Raw genomic sequence first — 12,972 nt, forward strand, 5'->3', positions numbered from 1 at the left:
AACCTGATGATAATATGGCTGCTATCATTATCCCTGTTTTATAGATGAGTTAACTGAAAGGTTAAATGATTTGTTCAGGGTAACACAGTAAGCAGCAGATTTTGGATTTGAACAACCATGTCTTCCAACACCTCAAGCATTTATGTATTTTGTTATTCACTGGTGAAGAAAAGGGTATTTCTTGACTTTTTCAGTAGCAGGTATCTAAACTGTTCCATCAGCCATCTGAATGACTAGGAGTGTGGGGGAGTGTGGGAGAGACTAGCTCACTAATATCCTGACTTCACAAAATAGATTGTTTCTGTCTGGTGTTATATAAATGCTCTGTTGGACCTTTTTTTGTGTAGAGAGGTAGTGAGTAGGTGAGTATTGTATAATTTCTTCCTTCCATTTTTCTTTTTTTCTTTCTTTTCCTTTATTTTTATTTTAGAGACAAGGTCCTGCTCGGTTGCTCAGGCTGGAGTGCAGTGGCATGATCATAGCTCATAGCAGCCTCAAACTCCTGGGCTCAAGTAATGCTCCCACCTTTGCCTCTCAAGTAGCTGGGACTACAGGCCAGAGCTACCACGCCCCACTCTTCCTTCTGTCTTCTTACTGAATCTCAAAAGACTCATAAGTCATGATTATTATCCTAGTTAGTGTGATTGGAAGCGTGGTGTGGTGCACAGCACTGAATAGAATGATTGAAGTGTGGTCCGATGACTGGTCTTTGGGCCCAAGGAGTTTATAGAGTTTGGATGGGATAGGTATGGGGGAATTTTAGAGGGAAAATAACATTTTTTTTTTAAAGCAGAAATTTGTTCTATTTTGTATTCCATAAAAACAGTTGTTACAAATCGCCAAATATTTTGCCAGCATATCAGAAAAAGCAGAATTTCTGAGAGAAGTTTTAGTTCTACAGTTTATTCTATTGACATTGTAAAGGGATTTGGGTTCTGAAAATACAAGCAATAGTAATGGAAAAAAAAAAAAAAAGACCTACCACCTGTGACATTCATTTGGGTGGAAAAGCTCTGCTGCTTTGAGATATTTGTAAAACTTAACCAGAGTAAATGTTATTCAGTTTGGCGGGGGTGAGGGTAAGGTAACCTATTATTTTTTAATGCCTCTTATATTCTTATTTAACTTTATTATTGGGATGTTGGACTATAATGAAGAATCTATCACATTAAGAAGGGTGATATCGTAGCATTTTACTTCCTGGGTGAACTAGCTTTGCTTATTTCTGTTTGTTAACTAGGACTTTTGATATTTTTGTAGACAATCTGCTTCATCTTGATTCTGCAGCATTCCAAACTGTGGTATCCTTGGGGTTCTCTTAACATTGCTATGGTGCAGAAGATTTAAAATCAGGTATGGCTGTGGGGCCAGAAGCCCCTCAGTGAAATTATCAACTTAACTCTGCTTTATACTCTCTGATTTAACATTTGGGTTTCTTTTTTTGTGGTGGCCTTTTAGCTGATGTTCACAAGGAATAGAGTCACGTGATGTATGAAGGGAAACATATACACTTCTCTGAGGTTGACAATAAGCCCTTGTGCTCATATAGCCCCAAACTGTGCAAGCAGCGGCGACTCAACGGCTACGCTTTCTGTATCAGACACGTTCTGGAGGACAAGACTGCCCCCTTCAAGCAATGTGAATATGTGGCCAAGTATAACAGCCAACGCTGCACCAACCCCATCCCCAAATCAGAGGATCGCAGGTAAGAGCTGATCATGAGATTTAATTAGCAGGCTTGGAATTTTCCCTTTTCTTATCTTGTCCTGTCTTCTCTCTCTCTTTCTTTTTTCTTCCTTTCTTCCTTTTTTCCCTTTTCTTCCTGTCTTCCCTTTTCTTCCCTTCTCTTCCCTTCTATTCCCTCCCTCCTTCCCTTCTTTCCTTCCTTCCTTCCTATGTGATAAATTTAAATGTTGAGTTCTGGGGTTAATCTAAGTAAACTTTGCAATACTTCTAAAGATGAAAGATGACAATTTTTTAAAAAATTGAGTAGTAAGTTTAGAGAATTATTTGAAAAGTCTGTTTGAGTGTTTTATTCTTTTTATTGATTTCATGGACTTCTGGAATTACTAAAAAAAAAAAACAACATTTTTTCCTCTGAGAATTGCTGCTTGAAGTCTTGGTACTGATTGGTTTGGTTTGTGGCCTTATAAAGTAGTTCCTGACTTCTCTGCTTAGTTTTATCATTTGCCTAAATGAGAGAAATGATAAGAACTAATTAGGTGTTGTAATAAATAATAATATTGGGTTTTTTTTAATCTATGTGTAGAAGGTAGTAAAGAATATATACTAATTGAAAAATAAGTAAAATATTACTTGAATTATTCAGATTTACTTCCTACCAGACTGCTAAGAAGTGTTTGATGTTGTTTTACAATCTTGCCTTTTTTGTTAGAAGGTTTTCGAAATAGAGTATGTTTATCATAATTTAGAAAACTATTTTCATGTTAACGGTAGGTTTTTATCATGATGAATTTATACCTTGCTGATTTAAAAAAATAAAAATAAAACCTGGAGCTATTTTTAAAGAAGGAGTCTTATACTGGTTATTCATCTTTCATATTCTTAGGAAAATTCACACTATCTTTCACATATAATTTCTAATTCATGTCTCTTTTTTTTCAATTCTCCAGAAACCATATTGATCATTGTGTGACTTTACAGAGAAATGCCTGCTTGTTTTTCAAGAGTTTCGGATACTTGTTATCTTTAGATAGAAAATTTGAACCTTTTGCTTCTATCTTCACACACACGCACACACACACACACCCCATCCATGTTCCTATACATAAGCAAATGTCACTTTCGTAAATTGGTTGAAAAGGAATCATGTATTTTCTGCCATGTTGAACACTTTTTACAGTATTTTTTTTTTTTTTTCTTGAGACAGAGTCTTACTCTGTTACCCCGGGTAGAGTGCAGTGGCATCATCATAGCTCACTGCGACCTCAAACTCCTGGGCTCAAGCGATCCTCCTGCCTCAGCCTCCTGAGTAGCTGGGACTACAGGCTCGTGCCATGGTGCCTGGCTAATTTTTCTATTTTTAGTAGAGACGGAGTCTCACTCTTGCTCAGGCTGGTCCCAAACTCCTGAGCTCAAGCAATCCTCCCACCTCGGCCTCCCAGAGTGCTAGGATTACAGGCGTGAGCCACCTCGCCTGGCCACTTTTTATACTTTTAATGTGAAATAAATAATTTGTGTTGGTAGAGATCCCACCAAAATGAGTATGAATAGTATAATGTGATTTGGGAATACGCTGTTAGAATTTCTAACAAGCACTTAAGGCTTCAAATTACAATACCTGAAAGTTAGAAACAGCTGCTTAATGAGACAGGGAATAAAATTTTAATCTCAGGTAAGAAAGGGATCTATGGTCTAGTTGATTTTAATAGACTGAAAATGATAATTTCTTATCCCTGCCCTTTTTTAACCTGAAGATTGATGAGGTTAGATTCATTTTTTTTTTACTGCAAGCATCTTTGTAAGGATATCTCTATAATTTTATCTTAAATACAGTTTATCACAGTTGCAGTTGGCAACCTGGTAGTTGTTTTTCAGTTGAGCTGAAGCAAGTATTATCTTAATGTGAAGTATGAGTCCTTCCAAATTTCCCCAGAACATTAATTGTCTGAAGCATCTCCACCTTTGTTTTTGAAGTGATTTCCACTTTTTAGAACTAGATGAGAAGGGAAGGACTTTATTTCTATGTCAAGAGCAGCTGTACTTAATAAGTACTAAGTTATACGTTTTTTTCTAAAATTTATCTGTGACCATATGAATGTAAATGTTACCAATATTTCTGTTCTTTTGTAGAGTTGTTTGAAAATAGGTTAAAGTGTGTATCAGGAGATAATATTCTTGTGTTGGAAATCTAGATTGAATTAATATAATTGTCTAAACCTGTGTATAAATATTAATAGTTATAACTATACTGTATGACATAAGGTAGAAAAGATTAATATTCTTTTGCAAATAAGCTTTCATTATAGGGTTTTTTTTTTAGACAGTGTCTCCCTCTGTCACTTGGGCTAGAGTGCAGTAGTGTCATCATAGCTCACTGCAACCTCAAACTCCTGGACTCAAGCAATCCTTCTGCCTCAGCTTCCTGAATAGCTGGGAGTTTAGGCATGTTCCACTATGTATGGCTAACTTTTCTATTTTTTGTAAAGATGGGGTCTCGCTCTTGTTCAGGCCCGTCTGGAAACTCCTGGCCTTTAGCAATTCTCCTCCGGCCTTGGCCTCTCAGAGTGCAAGGATTATAGGAGTGAGCCAATGCTCCTGGCCACATTGCTGTTAATGTAGTTACTCTTTGAACACTTAGGGAGTTGAGAAAGTGTTATATGTTGTTTTAGAAAACAAATTCCAAGGACTTTTAATTGATAAAGTTATCTGGTTGGTGGTCAGCTAGAGGAATCTTCTTAATTTCTGGTTTCTAACTTAATCTGGCATGTATTATAAATTGTTGGTTCCCACCTTTTTGAACTAGAGTAGTGTTATGCTCAGTGGAAGTAGTAATAAAGTCCATTTTTTATATACTTGTGCAGTGGAAAGCTAAGGCTCATGATAGCCTTGGTTTCTTAGAGACAAGTAGTTATATTACATTGGTTATTTCATATAATAAATATTTTAAATGCATTTGCCATAATTTTATACCTATTTTTAGTAGTATATATTTGCAAAGAAATTTTCTTGTTTACCGATCATTTATTCTTTTTTGAACAGCTGAATTAAGATATGATTCACATACCATACAATTCATCCGTTTAAAGTGTACTATTCAGTATTTTTTACTATTGCACAGGGTTGTGCAACCATTACCGCAATCTAATTTTAGAACATTTTCATCCTTGCAAAAGAAACCCTCTACCCATTAGTAGTCACTCCCTTGTATAGCTGTTCTTTTAGACTAGAAATTCATATTTGCCTACTCATTTTAAATGCTGTTCAAATTAGGGAAGCTGTTCTAGTTACAAAGAATTCTCCCCTTTAGAAGAAGCAGGGTTGTTAAGAGTTCAGACTATCTGTGATAGTGCTGACACAGTGGCTAGTGTAAGGTAGGCTTGAAGGAGGGCCACATGTGCAGATCAGCCTTTGCTGTACTTCCTAACAGAGCACATGGTGGCCTTGGTCACCAGCCAGGGCTGCCCACATGTACGTGACACAGAAGTTTGATTTCAAAATTTAAAAAAACTCTATCCCGCCATCTCTATATTTAAAAAAGCTAATTCTTTTTGTTAATTTGAAAAATGAGTTGAAAACAAAAATAATTTACTCTTTATTACATATTTTTCCTGTTTTGGGGAAGCTTTCTTGGTTAGTGAAGTTATCCCTTTCGTTGCTGGCCATGGCTTTATGAATCTATTCTGTTTTAGGTCCCTTAAACCCAGGGACCTAGCTCAAACCTACTAGGCATGTGTGCCTACACACACACATGCACACGCACACGCACACATACACATACGTGGTATAGAGTTTCTTTACTGGCCAGAAAGCTTCTTCTTAACAGGCCTATTTAAAATAAAAGAGTGCCTCTGAGATTTAGTTCTCAGACAAACCAATAAAACTGTCTGTCTCCCTCTCACTTTGTGTGTGTGTGTGTGTATTTGTGTATGTATGTACACATACATCCTGATTATTTGTTATATCTATATTTTGTTTTTTAAGAGACAGGGTCTTGCTCTGTTGCCCAGGCTGGAGTGCAGTGGCATCAGCCTAGCTCACAGCAACCTCAAACTCCTGGGCTTCAGCGATCCTACTGCCTCAGCCTCCCGGGTAGCTGGAACTACAGGCATGTGCCACCATGCCCGGCTAATTTTTTCTATATATATTTTTAGTTGGCCAGATAATTTCTTTCTATTTTTTTAGTAGAGACGGGGTCTCGCTGTTGCTCAGGCTGGTCTCGAACTCCTGACCTCGAGTGATCCATCCTCCTCGGCCTCCCAGAGTGCTAGGATTACAGGCGTGAGCCACAGCGCCCGGCCCTTTTTTTAAATTATTTGTAGAGATGAGGTCTTGCTTTGTTGCCCAGGCTGGTCTTGAACTCCTGGTCTCAAACTTCTGGCCTCAAGCGATTCTCCCACCTTGATCTCCCAAGATGCTGGGATTACTGGTGTGAGCCACTGTGCCCAGCTATTAATATGAATCTATATTTTTAATGATTATTAAAAAAATGTTTTTTGAGGTAGCCCAATTTAAGAATTGACATTTTTTACTTTATTGCTTCTTTTCCTGGACTGTGTTCTGTGGCGATACCTGTGTGCCACAATAAAAATAGGTTCCATTTTCAAATAAGTTTGGGCAACACTGCTAAATGGGTACGCTTCCTTCTTTGAACTTCATAATGCACATTACTTTATAAAATACTTTGAGAAGTCTTACAGCAGTAACAATAGGATCATTGTTTAATTTGAAGCCAGGATTTTCCAAATTTATTTAAGCATGGAATACTATTAACAACTGTGGAACTGTGTGAGGAATACCAATTTGGAAAACACTACTTCTCTACTGGTTAAAAGCCTCCACAGATTTTCAGTATGGTTAATTGGCATAACATGTATTCTTCTTTCTCGTTATGTAAAAGGACTTTATCCTTTTGTACGTTTTTTAAAAATAGCATTTACATTCCAAAAGTTACCTGCTTGTTTTTGAAGATTAATGAGAGTCTTCATGAGCTTTGATTTTAGTTCAAGTCTTAGCTCTGTCACTTTCCATATGGAAAGTGGTTTGGGCAAGTTAATTAATTTCTGTAAAGCTTAATTTCCTTATCTGTATGAAGGGAATTATTTTAGTACCTATGGCAGATAGGCACTAGAGGAGATAATTCACTTTCTTATATCTGGCTATTGAGAAACTCATTTCACCTATGATCCCACTAAACAGTTTATTCTTTTACTTTCTCCTTCCATGCTGTATCCTCTCTCGCCCCCTCCCCGTCCCGTGTGTGTAAAGCATACAGTAGACACTTGACATCCTTGAGGCTTATGTCATAAGATCTTTGTGAATCTCCAAATACTTGAGTGGCATTGGGACATATGTTTTTTCCTCTGTAAGAGAATTTTAAGTGATCCTTCAGACTCTTGATGAGTTACTTTGTATGCTGTGAATAGAGAATAACAAAGCCATGTGAGGAGCAGGAGTTCAGCAGTTATCCAGGGCCACTCACTAGCAAGTGACTTGCTTCTGTCTGGCCACCTTTGCACATGTACAGTTCACATATCTGTCTCAGCATAATTGCAAAGACTTTGAGGATTGCCTGAAAGTAGTGGAAGTTGCATATTAAATTGATGAATGCCAAGAGTTACTATAGTCATGCAGTTTTTAATATATTAGGACTCACATTTTGTCATAGTTCTATATTATACTTTTCTTAATATGTATCATAAATATCTTCCCATGTGTGTGCATTTTTAAAGGTACTGCAACAGCCACTTGCAGGTACTTGGTTTTATCCCGAAAAAAGAGAGGAAGAAAAAGAATGATCCTATAGATGAGGTGAAGGTCAGGCACCAGATGGATACCATGGCCTTTAGCCTGGCGGTGCCCACGGTGGCCTTGAAGATGCCCAACGGACTGGATGGAATGTCCCTCTCTCCACCTGGGGCAAGGGTCCCTCTCCACTACCTGGAAACTGAATTGGAAGACCCGTTTGCTTTCAACGAGGAAGACGATGACCTAAAGAAAGGGGCAACTGTGAGAAAGAAGTTGCAGAGCAAATTGGCCCAGAATCGGCAGCGCCAGAGAGAGACAGAGATTTTAAAAGTTCGACAAGAGCACTTTAGTCCCCCTCCTGCACCTTCACAGCCGCAGCCTCCGCAGCAGCACTCCCACCTGTCACCTTTATCCACTTCTTTAAAACCTCCAGCGCCACCGCAGGGTTCAGTCTGCAAGTCACCTCAACCTCAGAACACCAGCCTACCAATGCAGGGAGTGGCACCCACCACACACACTATAGCACAAGCAAGGCAGTTGTCTCACAAGAGGCCGCTGCCCCTCCTGCCATCCAGTAGGGCTCCTGTCGCGGACCCGCCCAGGACTGACCGGGTCCTTATGAAAGCCACAGCCTTCTCTCCACACTTCTCTTGTATAAGTCGACTGCAGAGACTGGTGAAACTGTGCACCCAAAAACATCAGCTGGACACTGATCTGTTTCCCCATTTAGGTGAGTTATCTATTTTATCATATCATATATGTATAATAAAGTAAAATGTGTTCTGTTGTGTGGGGCTTCACTTTCCTAACAACCATCGTGTAGGGTAGAGTGGTGCAGTGGAAGATTCTGTATTTAGGTAGACTGCCTTAAAATATATACAGTCGTCCTTGGTATCTGTGGTGATTGGTTCCAGGATTTTCTGCAGATACCAAAATTGGAAGATGTTCAAGCCCCTGATATAAAATGGTGCAGTATTTGCATATAACCTACATATATATATGTATCCTCCTGGATACTTTAAAGCAGCAGTCCCCAACCTTTTTGGCACCAGGGACTGGTTTCATGGAAGACAGTTTTTCCATGGATAGGGTTTGGGGAAGGTGGGGGGAGTGAAGAATGGGGGAGGGGAACCACAGGTGGTAATGCGCGGCCTAGTTCCTAACAGGCCACAGACCAGTACTGGTCCATAGCTGGGGGTTTGGGGACTGCTGCCTTTAAGCATCGCCAGATGACTTATAATGCTTAATATAGTGTAAATACTGTGTAAATAATTGTAATACTGTATTGTTTAAGGAATAACGGTGTGAAAAAGTCTGTACATGTTTAGTACAGATGCAATTTTTTTTCCTTGAATATTTTGATCTTCGGTTGGTTGAATCCATGGATGCAGAAGCCATGGATACAGACGGCCAACTATATGCTACTGGAGATTATAATACTTGCAGAATAGGATACAGAAATGGGAGTTGGGAATTTAGAATTCTAGTCAGAGCTTTTATTGTAGTAATAGCAATATTAAAAGGCACTTGTGTTTGGTTGTATGCCTGTATGAACTTAGTACCTGTACATCTAATAAAATTCATGACATGTTTTATTGTAGAAATAATCACAGCATTCTCAATATCTGCTGACTGTAAAAAATTTCACTGTTTAAAAGTTCCCGAGGTATTCCTGTTCATGATTATAAAGTGAGAAAATGCAAACAAAACTTTTAACTTAATGTAGTTAAATACCTATTTTTCCTTTGTTACTTCTGAATTTTCTGTTTTGCTTCAAAAAATCTTCCCAATGCAAGTTTACGCAGATATTCTATATTTCCTATTAATAGTTTGATTGTTTTGTTTTGTTTTTGATCATTTAAACCTTGAATTCAGTTGGAATTCATTATTGAATGTGGTGTGAGCTATAATTCTTCAGGAAAACTTATTTACATGACATGACAGCAATAGAAATATAAGCAAAGATATGAATAGAAGACAAAGAGATATGAATGGTCAATAAACAGGTGAAAACCTTAATCCCTATAGCAGGCAGGAAATGCAAATTAAAACAACAATGAATTATCAGATTGGCAAAATTTATATCCAGTATTGGTGAAGATATAGTATCTCAGACATTGCTGGTGAGTAATTTAGCACTATCTACTACTTAAGCTCATTTGTGGGACTATCCTATGGATAAAAAATATCAAAATGTAAGGGTACGTGTGCAAGGATGTTCATTGTAGCATTGATTGCAGCTTTAAAAATCTGCAAGTGATCTAAACAAGTGCTAGAAAAACGTGAATAAATTATGGTCCATATATGTTTTATGAAATATTATGCAGCTATTAAAAAGGGTGAGTGAAATCTGTATCTTTTGTCTGAGATTGTGCCCCTTGTATGTTAAGAAGTAGAAAAAAATCAAGAGGTATTTGTATTATCCCATTTTTGTAAAAATAAACAAATGAACAAAGTAAATAAACAATGGACATCAGTATATCTATTGAGAAAGTATATGAATAGATGTGTGCCTATTTGTTGTGAACGCAGGTAAAAGTATGTACACTACCAGGCTGTTAATCTTGGCTACTATAGGGAGAATGGAATTCCACAGGAATTGTTTTTTGGGAAATGAGAGTAGTAGCTTTTCTTTTCTTTTTTTTTTTTTTTAGAGACAGAGTCTTTCTCTTTTGCCCTGGCTAGAGTGCTGTGGCATCAGCCTAGCTCACAGCAACCTCAAACTCTTGGGCTCAAGTGATCCTCCTGCCTCATCCTCCTAAGTTGCTGGGACTACAGGCATGTGCCACCATGCCTGGCTAATTTTTTCTATATATTTTTAGTTGTCTAGATAATTTCTTTCTATTTTTTAGTAGAGACGGGGGTCTCACTCTTGCTCAGGCTGGTCTCGAACTCCTGACCTTGAGCGATCCTCCTGCCTCGGCCTCCCAGAGTGTTAGGATTACAGGTGTGAGCCACTGTGCCCGGCCCACTTTTCTTACATAGCATTTTATTGTTTCATCTGGGTTTTTTTTGTCTTTTTTTTTGAGACAGAATCTCGCTCTGTTGCCCGTGCTGGAGTGCCGTGGTGTCCTCCTGGCTCACAGCAACCTCAAACTCCTGGGCTCAAGCAATCCTTCTGCCTCAGCCTCCCGAGTAGCTGGGACTATAGGCATGTGCCACCATGCCTGGCTAGTTTTTTTCTATGTATATTTTTAGCTGTCCAAATCATTTCTTTCTATTTTTAGTAGAGACGGGGGTCTCGCTCTTGCTCAGGCTGGTCTTGAACTCCTGACCTCGAGTGATCCTCCCGCCTCGGCCTCCCGGAGTGCTAGGATTACAGGCATGAGCCACCGCGCCCGGCCTTCATCTGTTTTTAAACTATGTATGACTTTCGGCCGGGCGCGGTGGCTCACTCCTGTAATCCTAGCACTCTGGGAGGCCGAGGCGGGTGGATCGCTCGAGGTCAGGAGTTCGAGACCAGCCTCAGCAAGAGTGAGACCCCCGTCTCTACTAAAAATAGAAAGAAATTATCTGGCCAACTAAAATATATATATAGAAAAAAAACTAGCCAGGCATGGTGGCGCATGCCTGTAGTCCCAGCTACTGGGGAGGCTGAGGCAGTAGGATCGCTTAAGCCCAGGAGTTTGAGGTTGCTGTGAGCTAGGCTGACGCCACGGCACTCACTCTAGCCTGGGCAACACAGAGAGACCCTGTCTCAAAAAATAAAAAAATAAAATAAATAAATAAATAAATAAACTATGTATGACTTTTGGTAATTAAAAAAACTAATAAAACTTAAAAAATATAGGTAAGCAAAAATAATAAAACACTCCAAACCCTATTAATACCCATTTCTTAATATCATGGTATATCTTTTCAGATATATAAAATTAGCTGCTTACTACACATAGCATTTTGTAACCTATTTTAAAATTTTTCATAATAATGAATTTCCAAGTTATTAATTGTTCATATACAATATAATTTGTCATGGCTGAATTCTATCTCCACTTTAAGCCTTTTCAGTCAATACATTATAAGCTGTTGGAGATGTATAGTTTTGCAGCAAAATAATTACTACCACATCTTTAATTTTTCCTTCAAATATTAATAGATTGCTAGAAGTTGAATTGCTGATTCTAAGCTTCTGCACTTTTTAGGGAAGTTTTTGATATATGTTGCCAAATTTTTCTTCAGAATTATTTTGTTGGCTTACCTGCTTTCAACAGTGTGTGAGAATGATGGTTTCTCTAAATCTTTGTCAGTGCTGGGTATTATTATTATGTTTTTTGCCTTTGCAAATTATATAGAAAATTTGCTTCAATTTGCATATCTTAGATTAGTGTTTCTGAATTTTTTGGTTTTAGGATCCTTTATACTTAAATATTATTAAGCTCTATGGTGATAGAGTTTTTGTGTATGAGTTATATCTATTGATATTTACTGTATTTGAAGTTAAAACTGAGATGTTTTCTGCAGCATGGGCTCAAAAATCACTGAGATATTTAACTATTAATTATTTTTTTAATAAATTTTTAAAGACTTTATTTATTTATTTATTTATTTTGAGACAGAGTCTTGCTCTGTGGCCCTGGCTGGAGTGCAGTGGCATCATCATAACTCATTGCAACCTCAAACTCCTGAGCTGAAGCGAGCCTCTTGCCTCAGCCTCCTGGTAGCTGGGAGTACGGGTGTGCACCACTGTGCCTGGCTAACTTTTTTTGTTTGTTTGTTTGTTTTTCAAGTAGAGACTGGGTCTTGCTCTTGGTCAGGCTGGCCTTGAACTCCTGAGCTCAAGCAATCCTCTCTCCTCAGCCTCCCAGAGTGCTAGAATCACAGGCATGAGCCATCGCACCTGGCCAATATTAACTATTGATTCTTCCAAAAATAATAACAAACTCACTACATGTCAACATGTTCTTTTTATGAAAAATAGCTATATTTTCCAAAACGAATATAATGAGAAGAATGGCATTGTTTTACATTGTTTTGCAAGTCTTAATGTCTGGTTTACTAGAAGATAGCTGGATTCTTCAGTCTGTTTTGTTTTTTTTTTTTTTTGAGACAGAGTCTCACTCTGTTGCCCAAGCTAGAGTGCCGTGGCGTTAGCCCAGCTCACAACAACCTCAAACTCCTGGGCTCAAGCGATCCTTCTGTGTCAGCCTCTGTGTACAGGCATGCGCCACCATGCCCAGCTAATTTTTTTCCTATATATTTTTAGTTGTCCAACTAATTTCTTTCTATTTTTTTAGTAGAGACAGCGTCTTGCTCTTGCCTAGGCTGGTTTCCTGAGCTTAAACGATCTACCCACCTCAGCCTCCCAGAGTACTAGGATTACAGGTGTGAGCCACTGGGCCCAGCTGCACAGTCTGTTTTGATATGTGGTTTTTGGTTAGGAGATGAAAGTACAGCCTGACACATAGGTAGTTGGAAAAGGGAGTATTTTAATCTCCTTTTTCAAATGATTATGGATATTCTTTCTTGATTCTACACTGAAGCTTGACAAGTTAAAGATTATTTGCAGTGTGGAATCTGAAACCATGTCAAAGAACTTTTCATACT

The 12,972-nt window shown here is 38.4% G+C and overlaps 1 protein-coding gene across 1 annotated transcript in view; it reads left to right on the forward strand.

Moving 5' to 3' along the window:
* The window catches only part of INO80D (INO80 complex subunit D), a 60,616-nt gene that overhangs the window by 16,890 nt on the left and 30,754 nt on the right, over positions 1-12,972 (forward strand). The window contains exons 2-4 of the mRNA XM_045558712.1: positions 1,261-1,353; positions 1,459-1,705; positions 7,413-8,158. Coding sequence (XP_045414668.1) covers positions 1,488-1,705; positions 7,413-8,158 — 964 coding nt within the window. The 5' untranslated portion in view covers positions 1,261-1,353; positions 1,459-1,487. The remainder of the gene's footprint in view (positions 1-1,260; positions 1,354-1,458; positions 1,706-7,412; positions 8,159-12,972) is intronic.

Source organism: Lemur catta, chromosome 8, assembly GCF_020740605.2.
Source record: "Lemur catta isolate mLemCat1 chromosome 8, mLemCat1.pri, whole genome shotgun sequence".
NCBI lineage: Eukaryota > Metazoa > Chordata > Mammalia > Primates > Lemuridae > Lemur > Lemur catta.